Source organism: Eleginops maclovinus, chromosome 20, assembly GCF_036324505.1.
Source record: "Eleginops maclovinus isolate JMC-PN-2008 ecotype Puerto Natales chromosome 20, JC_Emac_rtc_rv5, whole genome shotgun sequence".
Taxonomy (NCBI): Eukaryota; Metazoa; Chordata; class Actinopteri; order Perciformes; family Eleginopidae; genus Eleginops; species Eleginops maclovinus.
In genome coordinates this window covers 17,005,614-17,026,569 of record NC_086368.1, presented here as the reverse complement: position 1 = coordinate 17,026,569, position 20,956 = coordinate 17,005,614, and the positions used below count along the sequence as shown (strand labels likewise).

Sequence of the window (20,956 nt, the reverse complement as noted above, 5' to 3'; positions counted from 1 at the left end):
AGCAATAATGTCTTAACAAAGGCCACAGGCAGCTTTTTAATTACATTTTAACTTCCTATTCTCACTACGATTAATTTAAAAAATGTCATACTTCCACTAAATCACCAAAACGTTATGGGGAAGTTATCATTCCCAAAAAAAACAAGGTCACAGGTAGATTTTGTATTTTGAACCGGCCAAGTGAACTGCTAAAGTTGCCATTGTGTCATCATTTCTTTCTCCTTTAACACAGATGATATATTGTTGACATTGGGAAAGCAGGCTGGTAGTTGCCTGTTGATTTTACTTTGTTTTACTGAGACACTCAACCACAGCAGGAGGTTGTTCAAAATGAGATCAAGATATGATCAGGTTGTGTAAACATTTGCAGTAGGCTGATTTAAAATAATATTTTCTCAAGGAATATGCGTTCTGATCATGAGTGCTGTTTTAACTTCACTTGTTATACAATTCCATCTTTTCATGGCACCAACGACCACACAACATATTACACTTTTATTTTATTATATTTACATGACAACAATTAAGCAAATGTGATTTAGGGAAAAACTTATTCAAACCTGCAGAACATTTAAAGTGTAATGATTTAGTATGTTCAATTTTCTACTTTTTTAAGGGACCAGGACCTTTGGTGTTTTACATCTCTTTTCCACTGACGGCTGAAGGCCTGGCTCATAGAGTCACAGTGAAGCTTTGACTTGCATTACCTGCTGCTCATGGCAACAGGTTATTTTTTCTCCTTATTGTTGCTCCCTTTCTGAGTTCATCTGGTTAACTGTCGTACTCTCTTCTAATTCTTGTAATGGTGAGTCTTTGATCGGTGTTTTAGATTTTTTTTTGGAGGGGCGGTATTGCCCGATGGCCTGTATAACATCGGAAGCCTTCCAGTGGTGACGGGTCAGCGCATCCTGCAGGGTGAAGGGGCCGTCTCTGGTCCTCCTAACTCCTTTACACACTGCTGTGCTGCGCAGCTCCAGTCCTATCTCATGCACAACTTTGCGCAAATATTTCTGAGTTTCATTAAGACACTGCACCTCTGAAAGGACAGACACAAATATCAGTAAGTATATAGATAACTTGCATATTTACAATTGTGAAATTACATCTGTTGTGTGTTTAATTAAATGGTTTTACCTAAAGTAAAGTTGGGGGGCTGGAAGTGAATGCACCGCAAGCCTGTCAGAATAGGCAGCGATTTCCCGTCTGGACCAAGTAAACCTCGCACAGCCATCTCATAGGCTTCCTGCGAGCGCATGTCTACGTTTGAATACCTGGATAGAAACAATAAAGTACAATCATCTGCCTGCAATAAAAATAATTATTTAGCACATTGTGGCTCTACTAAAAATCACTTTGGAGGACTGCACAAACGTGACTTTAGAAGCAAAGCAGAGAGAAAACCTGTCACATAAACAGCAAAAAGTATTGTATCATTAATGTGTTCTAAATGTTATTAATATTAAGGCTAGTTACATTAACAAGGCCTTTTGATTGGCTCCCTGCAGCATCGCCAAGACTCTTTCCAGCTTATCTTTTGTGATGTGACCTGTTGAACACAACAATATTTCAGTCAGATATAGTCAAAGACAATAATTGATGTACTTTTTTTATTAGCCAGTGATTCATAGATCCCATGTCCTACATTCAAAAGGTGGAAATGACACAAAGGTTCACATGTTATATAATGCTCGAAATATATCAACTGGTAATCAGAAACATGCTTCACTGTAACATACTACAGGTTGATTGGCTCTTCAAAATTGTATGCAACAACTTCTCACTTGTAATGATCTTAAATTGTATCTTAGTATGTACATTTACTATTGAAACTGAAACCGTACAGAAAAAAATAAGTTACCCTACCGTAGGTTGACCTTTCGACAATTCTGCCTGTGTTAGAGAAATCATCCGTTGCCGTTCCAAATTCCCCCTCCACAGTGTAGTCCTGTATCAAATCAAACAACATTAAACCTGTGTACATTATGTCTCTATTGCGTCTGATGTAAAACCAGCAGAAATGAGTAATTACCCTTGTCACTCGTGTCTTGTAGAGATTATTCAGGGCCTTGTTTCCATTCCCAACAGCAAGAACTGAAGTTAAAAAAGGAAGGGATGCTGTGAAGGAAGTCATATATTAAATATAACAAGATCTTTAACAGATTCTTAAATCATACCCAGAACGCCAGAAGAGGATGCATCCAGGCGGTGTCCTACTCCAACTTTAATATTCTGAAATTCAGGTCCAGTCACTAAAACACACAGAAGAAACACATTTTATTTACTGAAGTCACTTGGGAATTATCATGACAGAGTCTATATTTATGGTTTGTTTGGATGACCAGAGGGCATTTATAAACATGTGATGCCAAAAATGACGTCTCCCTGTTGAGTATCAGACTTTATTCGACCAGCAAAGGTGGGGAAGCAAATTCTAATCAGTAGCCCAGCTCCCTAGCAAAAGATACTTTTAACCAAGTCAATCATTTATACCTAAATCAAATTATGATTACGTGAGTAAGTAAACTGCAACGGGTGAATTGTACATTTAAACATACAGTGTTTTTTGGGAGCACTGTAGTGACAATGTAAATTGTTTGAGAGCAGACATCATCATTAAAACTCTAATACTTGTGTGGTGAGTTGATTTAACTTTAGCAGTTGACCAAGGAGGTAAAGTGGAAACACGTACCCAGAGTATGCTTGGACAGTACTGGCACAGAGGCTGCAGACAGTGTGAGTCCCTTGGGTGCTTCAGCCTCACCGGCTGGGAGTGCCAAAAAGCGAACCTCCTTAGGAAGTGGTTGGGATGGTGTAGCATTTACTCCTAGAGAGAGAGTTAAGAGACAATAAGAAAACAAATATTTAAAAAGTTAAAAAATAAAAATTGCAAAGCAATTAAAATCATCAGGCAATGTTGTCCAAGTTGTTTCCCAGAATATCAGACGTTTTGAAGCTTGCTTGTTAACAAATTATTTAAAGACAATAACAAATAAGAGGAAACTGGGGAAAAATCTGGTCTTGTGGACATGCAGTTGGCCTATACAACACATCAAGTTATCAACCTTATTGTTGTTGGACTCTACATCATTTCGTCTGTAGGGACTATGAAGTTACGGTTCTCCCAGATTAAAATTAATTTGAGTTCAAAAGTAACTTGAACGAGTACAGACACACAATAAATGAGAAGAGGACTGCCCCATGAAAGAGACGCTGCGAGAGAGTCCAATCATCTCGGTTGGTATACAAGGTTAAAGATAAGGCTGAGTGTCTTGTTGTTAATTGTTAATCTGCATATTATCCGTCTATCATTGTTAGTGTGTTTGATGGACTACGTTTTTCTGCATGCGTTATGCTCACCTTTTAAAAGATTTGTCTCGATGCCATCACGTACTAGTTTCCAGTGGACACCTGAGGGTTTGTACACACAAAACAAGCCGTCTATTTTCCGAAACATCCGAATAGCTGGAGTTGCCATTGTGTTAGCAACATCAGGTCAGCCTGGTCTCTAAAAATATATAACTATGGTAACCTTGGGGCTTTTTCACGGATAACAGTAGTTACTTTTCGGTTGATTTTGGTCCATTTGACTTCACTTCATGCATGGCAACCTTCGCGCAAGCGTAGATGCCTTATAAATATATTGTGTTTAGGTAGCTCTCTCTGAACACACTGCCACCTTCGGTACTGGAGGTATAACTGGCAGAACTGAACAAAAAGCTGTGTGTCATGCAAAGACCAGGAAAAAATTATGAGCGGTTTAGGAAATGGAAAAGCAGAATATAGTCGACTATTTTTTTGGGGGGGGGATTATAGAAAGTTATGCAAAGGAATTGACGTCAAAGAAGCAAAAATTCCAGGCGACACCAGCAGCTATCAACAGTAAAATATACAAGGGAGACTTTTTAGCTCAACACTTGCCTTAAAGCCTTTCTCTTCCATTCATGTTAAAAGTAAGCTATCAAAAACAAAAACAAAAAACGTGAGCTCAAATTTGAACAGAAGGTCCTTCTTGGGACACATGCAGGGCACTTTAAATCTCAAGGGTCATATTCAGTCAGTAAGAGCCCTTCATTTATCTGGCCTTTTATCTTTCTTTGTACACACACACACACACACACACACACACACACACACACACACACACACACACACACACACACACACACACACACACACACACACACACACACACACACCAGAACTCAGAACACAGAATGTTCACGGTACATATGGACATGGAACTCTGCTGGATCTCCATACCAACTGTTCTCTGCTGATCATTTCAAACAAACCTGCTGGATCAAGCATCAGAAAACCTACAGAGAGAAAAAGTTCAAATTATGAACACTAACATGTCTTCTAGACGACACCTCATTGCTGAGATGGAGCTTGTCCATAGTTTGTCTAAACTGACCCCGGGGGAGAGAAAGGTGGAGGTCAGAAAACAAATGTATGTCGACCTAAAATCAGTGGAGATGGAGCGCAGACAAACAGCTGCTCTGGAGACCCTGGCAAAAAGGAAGAGGGACAGAGAAGAGACTCTAAAAGTTACAGAAAGTCTCAAGAAAGCCATCATAGAGACAGACAGGAGGAGGCAGGAGGCCCAGGAGAAAAGACAGCAGAACCAGTTGAAGCAAGAGAGGCTTCAGTGGCAACAGGTGATGCTGAACGGAATTAAAAGCCCAACTCACGTTTTCATCGCTCTGAATGAAGAGCAAGAGACGCTGGAGGAGGCTGACAGCCTGACCCCCGACCTGAAGTCACCTGACAGAAAGAAGGAAACTCTCTACAACAACTGGGTTGCAGAGAAAGAAATGGACAGTAGGCCTGTCGTTGATGATTCCTTCTGTCTCCTATTTGCTGCCAAACCAAACCCAAAGTTTGACGGTATGTAGGGTTGGGAGGATTACTTTTTAAAATGTAATCCGTTACACTGAAAAATCTGAAACATTAACTTTGATCAAATGTATTGTTTCAACAGATTTCACATAACTGTATTCAGTTAGTTGAAAGCAATAATATTACGTTTAAATAACAATTATTATGTTCAACTTATTATTATTGTTTTCAACAAACCTCTACAGTTAAATGAAATGTGTATAAAAAATTGAACAGTAATGTGATTACTTATTTATTTATGTAATTGTAATCGAATAGATACATTTTTATCCTGTTTACGTAATGTCGTAATCCGAAACTTCAAAAGCCTGTGTGTCATATTCCTCTGCCTTGTGTTTAATTTTTTATTAACATGCAAGTAAACTTTGATCTTCTTTTATCTTAAGAAAGAAAACCTGAAGTCATTAAGACCCTGCCGTCAATGCAGAAGGACAGACTCTCAGTTGGACACTGGGTTGGAAAGTACCAGCAGAACCATGAGAAGAAGCGGGAGAAACGCCGGCTGAAAGCAGAGGCTCAACACGCAGCATACATCGCCTCCAAGAGCTATGGCCCCCAGCATTCGCTGCTTGATGAACTGTTGGACTGGTCCGTGTACTAAAAACATACTCCTCAAATCCACTTTCTAACAGATATCATTTGATTGATATTGTTATTTACCTTGTTTCTTTGTTTTCTTTATTGATTTTTCTTTAGTAAAAAAGTGTTGAAAAAGAAAAGTGTCTTCAACAACTGGCTTGCAGAGGAAGAAATGGAGACTGAGACTGTCACTGATTACTCCAACTACAGTATATCCTCCTTCCTGGGAAACCAATCCCAAAGTCTGATGGTATGCATCATCAGGGTTGGGAGGGTTACGTTAAAAATGTAATCTGTTACAATATCTAGTTAAATGTCGAAATATGTAATCAGTAACTTAATCTGAGTATCAAAATATAAAAGTAATGTAACCTGATTACTTTCTGTTACTTTTGGATAACCTAAATATGAAGTGCAATGCAAATAAAAACAAAAGAAAATAAACAACAATAAGCAGTTTTTAATTGAATGCATGGAACAATTTCACCTCAGAAAAATAGAAACCAAGATATTTCATACAAAAGATGTAATAACAGTAATAGTTTACAAATGCTGTTCAAGCTTAATACATGAATCAAAAGCAAAGACTACATTTTTGTTTAATAAATCAGGTGTCCACCTACTGCATTATAAATGAAATGTATACAGAATAATTAAATTAGCCTGAATATAAACCATGACGAAAAAATTATTTCAGTACATCTACCTATAATATATCAGTCTTTATTTCAAAATGTATTGTACTGTGATCCTGCTTGTAATCTCTATGTTGCATGTAACAATAATCTGATTACATTTTTCCCCCTTTTTTAAATGAAACTGTAATTGAATACAGTTTTTAAAAAATGTATCCTGATTACCTAATGTTACATGTACTCCGATACTCCCCAAGCCTGTGTGTCATATTACTCTACTGTGGCCTTGTGTTTAATTTTTTATTAAAATGCAAGTAAACTTTATCTTCTTGTACCTCAAGGAAAACTAGCTGAAGTCAAAGCAACCTTGCAGTCCATGCAGAAGGACAGACTCTCAGTTGGACACTGGGTTGGAAAGTACCAGCAGAACCATAGGAAGAAGCGAGAGAAACGCCGGCTGAAAGCAGAGGCTCAACACGCAGCATACATCGCCTCCAAGAGCTATGGCCCCCAGCATTCCCTGCTGAACGATCTGTTGGACTTGTCTGTCTGCTAAAAACAGATGGACATAAATCTTACAGATTGAATTTTATTGTTATACCTTGTTTTCTTCATTGTTTTTTCTTAAGTATAAAAGTGTTGATTTTAACACATCAACTTGTTCTGTCTCTCCCTTTCATAAATGTTGGTTAAGATGTGTGGAAATATACTGAAGTGCTGTGGTGATACAAACTAAGTACAATTTTGAGGTACATTTACTTTACTTGAGTATTTTCATGTTATGCCACTCTGTGATTCTACTCCACTACAATTCAGAGGTACATTTTGTACTTATACTTTATTACATGTATGTATTACGGATATACTTTGCACATATAGCTTACTGATAAAAAATAAGATCAACACAAGGAAATAACTTAGATACACCATTTAAATTTTTTTTTTTTTTTTTTTGTCTTGGGGAAAGATCCTAAAGTTTGGACATCATTGTTCCACCATCTGGTGAACATTCCACATGTATACAACAAGCATATGATAATGTAACGGTACACATTGATTCAATTTCTTACTTTTTAGACATGCACACTTTCTTTAGATATAAGATTACTAGCATCAGGCTTACATAATATTTCTAAGACATACAGGTATCCATTCATCCATCTTCTACTGCTTATCCAGACTCTGGTCACTGAGGTAGCAGTTCCAGCAGAGGGCCCCAATCTTCTCTTTCCCTGGTCACATCAACGAGCTCAGATTCTGGGATTCCAGGGCACTCCCAGGCCAGCGTGGAGATACATCTGGTCCTGGGTCTGCCCCTCGGTCTCCTCCCAGCTGGACTTGATAACCTCCATATGGAGGCGGCCAGGTGGCATCCTACAGGGGGCGAAACTACCTCGATTGGTTCCTTTAAAGCAAATGAGCAACAGTTCTACTCTTTTAATATGTTTCTTCATGTAACAAACCATTAAAAAAAGTATAGGTAAGTCTGGTGGCATGAATTGACCTCTCGACATCAGTGGTATGACTGGTACAAAACAAACTGAGCTGACGTTAGATCACACATATCAAACAGGATGTTTCCTTAAGTTTATGGTCAGAAAGAATAAAATAAGTGTTGTTAAATATGGTTATTGTCATAGAGTTAACGTGGCCCCACAACAACGGGAGACCTGACAGGTGTGTGTGAGAATACTTCTTTATTGTGGAAATTGTAGTTTTATTATTGATCCAGTAGATGGCGGTAATGCAACGGTTGAATGCCAACACAGAACCAGAAGAAGAAGAAGAAGCTCCTGTAGAAGGGTTAGGGTAACCGTAGCTCAGTGTTGACAACTGTTGTGAAGACTTTACTACGGTACGTATACACTTGTCACAACGTGTGGCTTTTGCTGGAGTATCTTCTTTCCATACCTACGTTTACTTAAGCCTGAAAATAAGTTACTATGATACTAAATCAACGAGGACAGTATTGGCTAGCAGCCTGCAAGAACATATTGCGCAGCAAGTAGCGTTACGGTAGTTTCAACGTTACATAGCATAGGACAGCTTAACTTTTAATTAGCGCCATCCCCATCTAATTTAAAAAAAAAAGTTTAATATATATCTTTTAAGGTTTTTATTTATTCTATAGTTTATTATCGACATCCCCTTTTAAATTGGTCTTTTAATCTTTATTAGTTATATTTAAATTATTATATAGGCTATGTTTAAAAGCTATAACGTTACTTTATAATATAAACAGGGAATGGCTTGTATTTCGTGCAATACAATGCTAAAACGTGTACATTTATATTAATTATACATTTTCCACATTAAACCATTAACATTATTTATTCATTTTGAAATGTTGCACACGTACACGTTTGGGCAGAGCTAAGTCGTTTTTGGATCTTAATATACCGTTTGTCACAATGTTTAATCTTTAATGTGGCACTATTATGATCCAGATGATGCCGCTCTTGAATGTCTAATTAGTTTAATTGGTCTATATGTCAAAAATATTTGATTCACAAGCAGTAATGGTTATCAGTATCTTAGTTTTACGTTTTTTGTAAGACGGAACTTTCTAATCAAGACAAAAACTACTGAACTCTTCTTCCCTCAAACCTCAGACTTGTTTTTATCTGTGAACATAGTACTCTACAATGAATATTCTAATTGTATAATTTGTGTTTGTATGAGTTATATCTATACTACTACTACTACTACTACTACTACTACTACTACTACTACTACTACTTAGCCAACATATGTTTAACATTAACACTAAGTATAGTTCAGTCAATTAATGTATCCCGATGTACTCATAATGACAAAATACTACAAAATACCAGTAACACAACAGGAAAATATATGTGAACCAAAGCACATTTTTGTCTGGTAGTGGTTCAAAGACATTGGAACAAGTCACAGTAAGAAAAGCACAGTGTAAATACTTCAATACTGGTGGCTGATTTCTGTTAAGCTGCAGTTTCAGGTTGCTTGTTAATGCTGGTTTACCTTTCCTTTCGAGGTGTGGCAATGTACACCTTTGTCATTTTCATTGGTACTTTTCCAAGTCAGATGACCTTATAATTACTAGCATAGCTACACACCTATTAACCTAGGCAATGTTCCAATCAGTAATTGAAAACACAGAAAACACCTGTGTGGGGGCTTTAATGCTTATCCCACTATGACACATCAAAATATCTGCTATAAAAACACCTACTTTAGACTACTTTTGCCTTACATAGCTATTTTTGAATTATACAAATAGAAGGATTTGATTATTACTGTCTAAAATTAAAACATTACAAAATGGCAATTGCAGTATAGTTAGGCGGATCATAATAACTACATTTGTTGAATTATATTTGCAAGAAATGATTGCAATATAGGGGAATATTATCATTTTGAGAACAATATTCCACTAATATGATAATATAATAGCTTAATAATGCAAGTACAACCTTTCATAGTTCAATTCACTATTCAATCTTAAGAAAAGCCGAGCATTGCAAATGGAATGTGAAAAATGTATACAATTATACTAAAAACATACAATAATACCACACACCCCAGAAAACTAACAAAATGGATACTCCACTCAGTTAAAATGTGCATTTCCTGCACAATGCCCAAGTTTAATTATGGTAAGGAAAATCCTTATTCTGGCAGCATGTCGGGTCAAATTATGTCTACATGCTTATGTAAACAAACACTTATGTAACCACAATGGTCAATATTGAGGTCAGCAAGAAAGTGTGAGGTCATGTCCATATATTCTACAATAACTCAATAATGTGCTGGACCTCACAGGCCTTAGTCTAGTGCATAAGTATATGAAGATTACTCAATGATTTCTCAGGTTTTGCTTAGACATGAATCTTTCCTGTGACTGTGGTGTTTCCTCTGTAGGTGTGATGCGAGCTCCCCTGCGCTGGGTGCTATGGGATGTGAAAGACACCGTGCTGAAGGTGCGTGCGTCTGTTGGAGAGCAGTACTGCAAGGAGGCTAAACGAGTGGGCCTGAACCTCAATCCTGTGGAGGTCGAAGCTGCTTTCCTTCAGGCCTATCGACATCATTCTAACAGAAGCCCAAATTATGGCATCAGTCAGGGCCTGGATGGACGCTCTTGGTGGATCAGAGTGGTGCGGGACACTTTCTCCCAGTGCAGGGTGCAGGACCCGGCCCTGCTGAATACAATGGCTCACAACCTTTATTATAACTTCTGTGATGCAGAGAATTGGGAGGTAAAGGACTGATTAAACACCTTGCTTACACACAGAATGAATACTATTTTTTCTATTTTAAATGTACACAAACTACTTCTCCAATGCATCAGAAATAGGGCTGTAGCTAAAGAATATACAATCGTTATTTATCTTCCATTTTATTTGTCAATTGTTTGATCTGTAAAATGTGAGTAAATACTGGAAATGCCCATCCAAGTTTTGCGGGGTGCAAAGTGTCTTTTATTCCTTGTTTTTTTCACCCATTATCCCAAAGATATTTACTTCAATATGATTTTAAACTAAGAAAAAAGGTATATGTCCATATTTGAGATGCTGAAAAACATCATGTTCTTCCATTTTTAATGACAATTAAGATTCATCTGTTATTGCATCAAAATAGTTGATTTTTTTTTCTTCTTTCAAACGATTAGTCGTCTGACCGAAGCAGCTGTCACTGGAAATACAGCTTGTTATTAGTAGAAGACATATTAAGCAAACTAAACGTGTAAATGTTTTGATATGCAATCACAGTAATCATCAAAAGAAGGTTTTTGCACACTACTACTGTTTGCTTTTAAAATGTATGTTAACCTTGGTGAATTGAGAAGCACATACAATTTTAACTTACAATTGTATTTTGTCGCTCTGCTTTAGGTATTTCCAGAAACGAAGAAGACCCTGGAGAGTTGCTCTTCTCTAGGACTGGAGCTGGGTGTGGTATCAAACTTTGACAACCGCCTAGAAGAGATATTACGTGTTTGTGGCCTGCTGCCTCACTTCAGCTTTTTGATAACTTCAGAGAAAGCAGGAATAGCAAAGCCAAGTCCAGCCATCTTTGAACAGGCACTGCAGAAATGTGGAGTACCAGCTGCTAGTGTAGCTCATATTGGGGACCACTATGTGAACGACTATCTGGCCTCTCGCTCTGTGGGCATCCACGGGTTCTTTTTAGACAGAGACAACAAGCATAAACAACCTGACCTTCCTGCAGAGCATCGGCTCAGCTCCCTGGAGGAGCTGCTGCCACAGCTCCAGCAGCACATTAACTAATGCCAAAAGGTCACAGGCTCAAGTGCAAAGCTACTCAGCCTAAATGGGGTTCAGTTAGGGAAGTAATTTTTGAGATGTAGCCATGGTGACCTGAGTCGACTCAACCACTTTAGAGTTCAAATGGGTATGTGTTGTAAGTAAATAAAAACTATTTATTATCTGTAATTATCATGTACTTTTGCTGTAAATAAATTGGAATGAATTAATATATAAACAAATTGTCAAGAGTACGTCTTTGAAATCCTTTTTATCTGACCACAACATTAAAGGGTTTTTGAGAATACTTTTTGAAACCCGGTTATTATCAGGGCTTAAAGTAATACATTTTCCAGCTCTAAAAAAAAGTTTATTACCAAAAAAGCCCATTGATGATATTGATGATATTGATGATATTGATAACAGGTACAGCAGAACATTCCTGCCTACTGCTATAACTCTTTACAATAATTCCCCTCTGGCTGGCAGACCACTCACTGCTCCGTAGCCTCTCTTGTGAACTGGACATAACATGCACACTTTACACTTTACACTCAACATTGTACATTTATATTATATTTTATTTGCTAACTATTTGTTTTGCTTCATATTGTATTTTGCTATTGTAACAAAAACATTTCCCAGTTTGGGATGAATAAAGTAATTCTGATTCTGAATAGCGCAATGCAAAGATTAATCAACAAAAAAGTTGGGGGCTTACAGATGGGACAACTTAAACTAAAAACAAGCATGTAGGTCTCTGGAGGAAGACATTTTTCATAATTGGAAAGCACTAAACCATCTAAAATCTACCCTAGCTCAACTGAACAACTTTGGATATCCTGAAAAGAGACCACAAACATACATGTTTCTACATTATATAATAGTGATCAAGCTAAATACGTTAGTGTTTTTGGAAGTGATACATCTGAGTTACACTAATCAAGTTGGTAAATTCCAGAGTTGCAGCAGTTCTGAGTATGAACTTCCGTCTTTGTGATTCCCTTGAACAGTGTTTAATTGCTGAGCTAGAGTTTTTCTAAAAAGTGTGTAATTTTGGAAACTAAACTCTTGGGTTTAGAATGACAGGGTGATAAAGTCAAATTAAGGAGGGATGGATTTTACAAAGTATTTTAGTAATAAAATAAGAGGACAGTATCTTGCATTTTGCCTATCATTGCTTAGATTGGAATCACATAAGGAAGGGACCTCCTCAGGGCCAGTATGGACAATTTATTATATATTAAAAAAATGTTTAACCCATAGGGAGATTCATGAATGAAAACATCAGTCACTCAACATCTATTGCCAGTGAATACATTTGTTCAGACTATCAATAACAAATTGATGACTATGGATGATACTTAACAGACATATGTCAAAGGCGTTTGGTTGAACAATCCAAAGGCGTTTGGTTGAACAATCTCTTCATCTAGCCAAGCGATGTGCATTTTGTGGCACAATTTTTTTTATTACTAATGTGTCATTATTTAGATTTTGCAAAAATATTTTAAAAGGAGGTATTTTAATTTTTGTTCGATATTTTCAATGTCCTGTGACCCATTTAGACCAAATTAATGCAGATGTTTGTCAATAAACTGGAAAATATTACTTTCTTGGATATCATTTTTGTCTACCTTTGAATTTATATGAATATTTAGAATCATGAGGTTTTCAATAGGGAAATTCTGAATTTTCATACACAGATTTAAATAAGTAACACCAAAATCTGATGAAAAGAAACTGTCCTCGTTTTCTGTGCTGCATTGAATCACTGGGTCACATGACATGGAACCTATTGAAAACAATTTAGACTTTTCAAGTAAAAAACAGCTGCCTTTCCTTGAATAAAATGGACCTAGATGGTGCCTCACTTTTGGTGTTTAAAGTACCAAAGTGGCTTTTTTCCAGAAAGCATGACCTGGTTCCTGAAGATAATACAAAGACCATGTGGTAAACCTGTCCATTTAAATCGGGAGATGTATGGAGACGGAATGTAATGTCAAACTCTCTAAAAATATGTAAACTTCAATCATCAACTAACAAACATGAATGTAAATATCAATACATCATGTTAATGCCGTTTAAAATGAAGACATTTTAACTACCAGTGTAAAATATTATTTTCATATGGTTTGGGGAAACTGACCCTTTATCTGAAGCTCTGAGCTTTCATAATTTCTAATGATTTGTTTTAGTGCTTAGCAGCAGAAGGCTGGTTGCTTAACCCTAATACCACTGTAAATACTCTTATTTCAAACCATCTGGTCAGAGGCAGATATGTTGGGCTGAGGCTCAAAAGACCTGTAAGAGAAAAAAGACCCGCATGGCATTGCAATCAAAGCAGAGCTTCAGCCTCTTATGGGAAATTGGGATTGAAATGTATCCAAATCAGAGAGTTAAAGAGACGTCCCTAGTTGAGAGCACATCCTTCCACTTTGTGTTACGAAATGTCAATCTAAAAAATGTTTTTCTTTGCCCTTTTTTTTGTACATTTAATGTGTTTCCAGTTGAACTTCTTCCTATGTTAAAGTGTATTGTTTATCTGCAGGAAAGCACCCACAAGAGCTGCTTAATTCAAAGCTGGTTTAGTGGCTCAGCCAGACGGCTCTAAAGGGCTCCACTGAAATCCAATTGCAGACATAATGGGATTGTAAAACAAAACAAAGCTCTTCATACGGCGAGCGAAAGGAAAGAGCTGAGGAGATGCAGCGCGTTAAGAGGGAAGATGTCAACCCAATGACATACAATGAAAATATAAACCAGGATGTATGTGACACATTCTTGCACATCGAATAAAGGCTTTAACATGAATGGGTGTAGATTCTGCAAACTCAAAAAGACAAATAAATAAACTGAATGGCAATATAGAAGAGGGCTGAAACATTTCCCTCAGCTATAAAGGCACTCAAGGGATCAGTTCTTTGTTAAATTTTGCCTGGGGTTCAGGCTTACATGTTGCCATTTCTATGTCTTGAAATATTCATAGGAAGAGAAAAATAGGGAAGCAGAGGGACAGAAAATCAGGGTATTTACAGAGAAAGAGAGAAAAAAACTGAAAGAGCTTCAGAAATGAAAAGAAGGTCACGCGATGAATCAGACTAGAGAGATGGAGAAGCAGTTAATAAGCACGTAAATAAGAAATATGCACACATACACACTTGCATTTTTAATTCTTAATTGGAAAACAAAAGCAGATAATAAAGGTTTTCCAACTGTGAAAACATAAATCTCACAAAATTAATTGATATTTGATTAGAAGATCAATCTTTTTCCATGATTTTATACCGACACCATACATTTACACATTTCTATATCTACACATAACAGACTTTAACATTCTGAATGGAAATGTCATCACATACTGTAAACAAAGTGGCATATAAATACCACATAACATTCATTTTGATGTTCCTCTTGCAACACAAAACACATCTTTTTTTTTAGATCTTTACATCTGAGTCAGTTAGCAACAATATTATGTATTATTCCAGTTTTTCAAAGAAAATCGTAAATATTTTGTTTTAAATCAACCTCAGAGGTGCGTTATCTTTAAAAGTGTTTAAATGCAAAGCAGATGCAATGCTATAAACACACCACTTATAAAATAAAAGGTGTCTTGTGTTTTTTGAAATACAAACAGTGATTTAAGAGCATGCATGGAGGTGTTTTTGTACAAACTGAGGGCCTCGTCCCTTTGGTGCTCATTCAGGCAAAGTGTATTTGGCATCTCTATATATTGTTACTTTTTCAAGTGACTACATTGTACAGTAACTGCAGTGTTTTTATGAACATTGAACAAGCATGCGGAAAAGTGCAACATTAGAATAGGAATGTGGTGCAGTTATAGCTTGCAAATTAAAACACCTCTAATGCATGGACACCTTCAAGTACAGCTCAGGATTAAAAAATAAAACAAATATTTCAGCTTCAGTAAACAAACCGGAATCAATGAAACATATTTAGATCCGTGTGTGTTATTACTGATTGAAGTGCCGGGCTTTAAATCCATCAGCAGTCAGTCCTTATGACCATTCCTGTCCTGTGAAGTGAGTTCCTTCTTTTAAAAATTGACACTAAAACTTTAAAGCATCAGTTTTCCACCACCATCCTTTCTTTTAAATGTCCTATGTGCTTGTAGAGTTCTGATGAAAAGTGCTCAAAGTTATTAAAAGACAGAAATGGGAATTGGAGTATTCTGATTTAAATTAATTATTGTTCTCCGATAGCCCAGACATAAAACTTTTCCAAACGGACATCCACACAGGATGCTTATTGGCCTCAATTCATTCCCGGGTCCTCTAGGCCACAAACTGTCATCAGGACCCAAGGGGCTCTCTCCATATAGGCTGCCGCTTCATCCTCAGATCTTCAAATAGACTGTTTCAGTTCTGTGTGTAAGTCTACAGATTCAAAGAGATCCCGATTCCTACCGTGCTGAAGGTCAAAAGGCCCAGTCAGTGGGAAAAATGACCCTTAACATGTATCCTCCCACATCCAGCAGGCATTTACGATAACGCTCCTTTGCCTCTGGCCGGGTCTTTGGAGGCAATCCTGAGGATTGATGGGCCGGACGGATGCAGAGAGCTCACCATCCTGCAAGATGTCCTCTCAAACCACTGAAAGAGAAATAGTAAACGGTTTAGATTTGTATTCCTTTTAAGGATCACTTTCTCTTTTTTACGATAAGGCTGGCTGTATTTGAACTACTTTCAAAAAATCTCATTGGTGTATCCAAAACCAATGGGGAAGTTGAATTTCATAACAGTTTATTTTAGAATAAAATAAAAACAATGAAAGAAACAAAAAGTAAAAAGGAATTCCGTAAGCATTGAGAAAAATACATTGTTCATTTGACTTTTCTCATGGATTTTGCTGACAATCAGAAAAAAATTGAACTACATGCCAGTCACTTATACCTTATTGTTTATCAGACAAGATACGACATGATAAGATAAACACAACATAAGAAGTGTACCGCTCTCAGAAGGATGGCAAGATGCTCCATGCTTCTCTGTCATGTAGTGATTTGCTCGGCTCCGCCTGTGACAGTCCCGCCTCCACCAGCAACTGCACAAGAGAAGACTCAACTTACTAAATTCCCCAAAATCCTCATAGTTCATAATTTTTTCCCTGAGAAAAAAGCATCCTTTGGCTTACATGATTGTTATCCTACACACTGTACATCTAATCATTTATAATGCAGTGAACCTATATTGTATTTTGTAAGATATGCCAAATTTAACTTACTGTAACAGTGTACACAACACCATGATGAGCACACACCCAATCACACACAACACCAGCACTGTGGCAACGGTCTGCTGTCTGTGATTAGTCGCTACCACAGCCAGCAGGTCTGCATGCTCACACCTCATCCCAACAAACCCTTGGTGACACCTGCAACAAGGACGGAAAACCAAATTGGTTATGCAAAGAGTTTGATTTAAAAACAGCAGTTGAGAGATTTCATTAGCGGTTCAGCATTATTGTCTGATTGGGGAAGTCCCAAATCATGGTAGAAGAAAATCACATGTTTTTATACCATGTTGATGTCATGTACCTGTGAATTGCAACTAAATGTCATTACTATAACTTTACAGTATCATTTAGTAGATTTTAGCCATTTGTAATACTGCAAATGTATTCTGGAATAGTTAGTGACATAACAGACAGTTACTTGAAGGTAAAAGCATTCAGGATTATCACTTTAAGACAGCAACAACTTACACACATGCTGGCGTCTCCTCTAATATCAGGAAACGACATGTTCCGTGGAAGCAGAAATGGCGATGTGAGTCTGGACAGTCATCGAAATGAGACCGGACAGCCGCTGCCACAAACTCTGTGAGACAAGTGTTGGCATTTTCAGAGAGATATATAAAGGGTTTTAGAAACACCAGGAATTATTGGATTTCCCCATGAAACCACCTACTAACATTCAGCTAGGTTACACTATGTCGTTAGCTACAAAGAACCATGAATCAAATTAATCCAAGTACATAACACGACACAGGTGAATATCATAAATCTAAATATAACCTAAGCCTGCAGCATGTACAGCATGTACTAAATCCTAAAGCTGACACCCACGCCACCAGCGGCAGACTGAAGCCTTTTGTTTCGAGTTGCGTGTGGATTTGCTGTGGCTTACATCGCACACTGTACCTGGGAGGGACATTTAGAGTTAAGAAAAGTCCTGGTGAGTGAGACGCTGCAGACAAAAAGATTTGTCCATCAACCAACAATAAGACTCCGCAGAGAGCACATTGCTGCAGGCACTTTGCTTTATGCAGAACTTAAAGATTTTAAAATAGATTTATTCTGAGTAATGTGTTAAGCAACTATTTCAGTTTTCACCAACAGTGCAAAAATATCCAATTAAATGAACACCCAATCAAAATCAGGACATTACTTCCATGTTAACTGTACAGTCAGACAAATTCCTACGCAACTTAGTCGAACAAAAGTCAGTGTTTCCCCAAGCAGCAGAAACAGATGCACAGTGTTGCATTCAGGGGTGGGAAGGAGGATGAACATGCAGACAGATAGCTGCATTACAGCCTTTGTCACACACTCCATTCCAACGGTAAATGGGCTTTTGGACTGCAGCCTACATGTATTGTCTCCTTCATTCAGACTCTGTGAAAGCCCTCCGTTGTCCCTGAGGCATCTGCCCTACCCATGTGATTTTGGCAGTCAGACGAGAGGAACATTGTGACTTAAACTAGCCTTTAGGGTGTGTACAGTGTATTTAAGATCATAATTCAATACTGTACATACAGCTTTTGTGAAAATGCTAAATGTACAGCTCATATATTCTGCCTATTATCTTGAGTTTACCACAATTGCTGCCCTATCTGATGCTAAGAGGATCAATTATCAGCAAGCGCCACACAGTCTGCATGTGTTGATACACTGCAGCTCAATGGGAAGCTTTACAATGTTGACAACCCCTGCTGTGATGCAAAGCTGATGTGAGAGTGGCTGCAATGAGGATGTGATGTGTCTGAAGAACAGTGATTTCTTTCACTAGAGACAGCTTGACGATAAGCCAAAACTTCCCCAGCATCTTGATATCACATGACTTACTTTTAACTGGATGGATGCTAGTTGTAGTAGCAGCTGTGATAGTTGTGGTATTTGTATCCCTGCTGTTGGTAGTTGCATAGTCGCTTGTTATGTTGTTTGGAGCAGCAGTGGAGTTTGTATGGATGGTAATGCTGGCTTCTATATTTATCGAATCAATCAGTCCTGTTCCAAATGTAAAGAGGGAATCTGAAGAGAGGAAAATAGGCTGTTAATTGAGAAAATATACAGTGAAAACCAATAACTGCAGGAATATAACACCCAATTAAGAAAACTGCAGTGATAGCTGAACACATTGGAAATACATTATTTTGGAGGAGCTGGCTTTAACCTTCACTTATCACATTTTGAATTATTTTATTTGTAAGGTACAAGTATAGAGGAGCATTGACAGTTGCAGAAGCAGAGTCTAACACTGTTCCTGCTAAAGTTAACTTCCAACAGCAGGAATTGATAGTTCCAAGGTATTAAAAGGACATTTTGCAGTTTAAAATCTTAAATATATACAAGAGCAACAATCCACGATGACAGAAATAAATAACATTCAAACGTATATAAAATATAAAACAGAATACCAAACATTTTTCAGATGAATAACTTCCATAATGGATTGCATTTTGACAAAACGTGACTGTGCTGGGACTTACTTTCAACTTGAGGGCTGTTAGCTGTTGTAGCAGCTGCAAGTGGCATGATAGTTGTTGTTGCAGAGCTGCTTGTTGAGGTGTTCGGAGCAGCAGTGGAGTTTGTATCTATAGAAATGCTGGCTTCAATTATTGTGGAATTGCTCGGTCCTCCTCCAAATGTAAAGAGGGAACCTGCAGAGAGGAAAATAACCATCTGTTATGTATATAAATCACAGAAAACATTCTTTTTTTAAATGCCAAAAAGAAGCTCACTGTAAACTCACCATTGAGTATCACAGAAGTAAAAGTAAAAGTACCTACAGGAATATAAAAAATATGTATTACTTTCTTGTAGTTTTCTTCAAACATAAGGAGGACCAGGTGTCACATTTCCTGGTATATAGGTTAGTCCCTGTGATTCGCCCTGTTTGTGACTCTGTCTTCATTGTAATATTGATGCTTCATTGAGTAACTTGTACCCAACAATAGTAACAGGGTCAAGCATCCACTAAAAGGATGAGACAAAAGCTCTATAGATATATACGGGATTCCTCTGAAGACACGCCAACATTACTACAGACTGAAACCAGCTGGTGTTCACAAAAATGGTGGTTTGTTGATAAAAGAAGATATTATAAGAAATGTAATATGTTTGAAGAAATGTCAAACTATTCAAATATATAAGAAAGAAATCCATGAAAATATCAGCTTGGTTTAAATATAGAGTATTGTACTCACTATTAAGAATACAGTGCTCTCTGCCTTTTTTTAACCAACAAACAAAAAAGAATCAGTGTAACCATAAAGGATAAAACAAAACACAATCAAGCAAAGTAAGGTCAAAACAAACAGCAAAATATATTTGGGGTACAATAATATACAAAACTTTTGATAGTCAAATTGTACTGATTGTCACTGAAAGTAATTCAAGTTAATTAATATCAAATGGATACAGAATCCAATAATAAAAAATGCAACAGTGGGCAATAAAGTCGAACTGTTATCAATTATCAAAATATTTATACAAATGTTTCAGAATGAGACATGGACACAAAAGAGGCTTATTTGTCCTCAAAAATCAAGTAACTCACCGCTTATGAGAAAAATTGTATCCCAGAAAATCCGAGTCATCTTGTCTGTTTGTGGTCTAAACTAAAGTAAACTGACCTGCAGGATCGCTTAAATGCGAACGTGTGTTAAGCAACCACATTACTCATGAGTGTTGCAGCAGCCATCAGCGCGGAACATATGTAATCTCGTTATCACAGCGCGGACGTGTCGACATATGTCAATTGCACACATCTGAATGACGGTAGTAGAAAGGTAACTGAGTTTTTTCTCGTTCATTCAGCCAAAAGCAAGACAGTCTCCAGCAGGATGTCCGAGCGTTTAACTTCTCTGTGTTCAATTGAGGAAAATCGTGTAATCCTGCCAGACACTGACCAATTAGAGACAGCGAGGGAGGGGTGTCCTCTCATTATGACCTCAATATTACGCTTGTATTTATTAGGTGCATTTAAACATATATCTGATCATTTAAATCAACACATCTAAGGGATTTTTTTATCTAAAAGTGAGAGTTTCTGCTCCAAAATCTCAGTATTTATCTTAAAATTATTGTTGGTATTTTTAAATCAATTTGCAGTATTTGCAGAACATAGTGCACTGTGCAATACACTGTTTTTTTGTTATAAATATATATTTAAAATACAAAAGCTTGCAGTAAGTCTTCTTAATCAACTGGCTATATATACATCTGTTATTTGAAATGGATATTTTCTTCATTTAAAGCTGTGAAGCATGAGGAAAGCTTAGCTGGTCCGTCATTCATCATTCATTCACCATATTTCCCTGAAACTTGGTGTCATATTCATAATTTTCTATT

The 20,956-nt window shown here is 37.2% G+C and overlaps 3 protein-coding genes across 4 annotated transcripts; 1 reads left to right on the top strand and 2 right to left on the bottom strand.

Annotated features, from left to right (window-relative positions):
• Window positions 1-480: 480 nt before the first annotated feature.
• Window positions 481-3,638, bottom strand: trub2 (TruB pseudouridine (psi) synthase family member 2). The gene is made up of 8 exons (XM_063910893.1): window positions 3,358-3,638; window positions 2,690-2,824; window positions 2,175-2,249; window positions 2,030-2,091; window positions 1,864-1,945; window positions 1,474-1,546; window positions 1,135-1,271; window positions 481-1,036 (listed from the first exon to the last, which is right to left on the bottom strand). The coding sequence occupies exons 1-8, from the start codon at window positions 3,473-3,475 to the stop codon at window positions 741-743; spliced, it is 978 nt and encodes a 325-aa protein (XP_063766963.1). The 5' UTR covers window positions 3,476-3,638; the 3' UTR covers window positions 481-740.
• A 4,211-nt stretch (window positions 3,639-7,849) lies between these two features.
• Window positions 7,850-11,964, top strand: hdhd3 (haloacid dehalogenase-like hydrolase domain containing 3). The gene is made up of 3 exons (XM_063909962.1): window positions 7,850-7,968; window positions 10,014-10,348; window positions 10,985-11,964. Exons 2-3 carry the CDS (start codon window positions 10,019-10,021, stop codon window positions 11,378-11,380), a joined length of 726 nt encoding a protein of 241 aa, XP_063766032.1. The 5' UTR covers window positions 7,850-7,968; window positions 10,014-10,018; the 3' UTR covers window positions 11,381-11,964.
• Window positions 11,965-14,510: 2,546 nt separating this feature from the next.
• Window positions 14,511-20,532, bottom strand: tgfa (transforming growth factor, alpha). 2 transcript variants are annotated; one of them, XM_063910019.1, is made up of 8 exons: window positions 20,163-20,532; window positions 19,356-19,388; window positions 19,093-19,263; window positions 18,449-18,634; window positions 17,087-17,201; window positions 16,607-16,756; window positions 16,335-16,426; window positions 14,511-15,975 (listed from the first exon to the last, which is right to left on the bottom strand). In XM_063910019.1, the coding sequence occupies exons 1-8, from the start codon at window positions 20,200-20,202 to the stop codon at window positions 15,968-15,970; spliced, it is 795 nt and encodes a 264-aa protein (XP_063766089.1). In that variant the 5' UTR covers window positions 20,203-20,532; the 3' UTR covers window positions 14,511-15,967. The 2 variants fall into 2 exon arrangements, with proteins under 2 accessions (XP_063766089.1, XP_063766090.1); XM_063910020.1 differs by lacking the exon at window positions 19,356-19,388.
• Window positions 20,533-20,956: the final 424 nt, after the last annotated feature.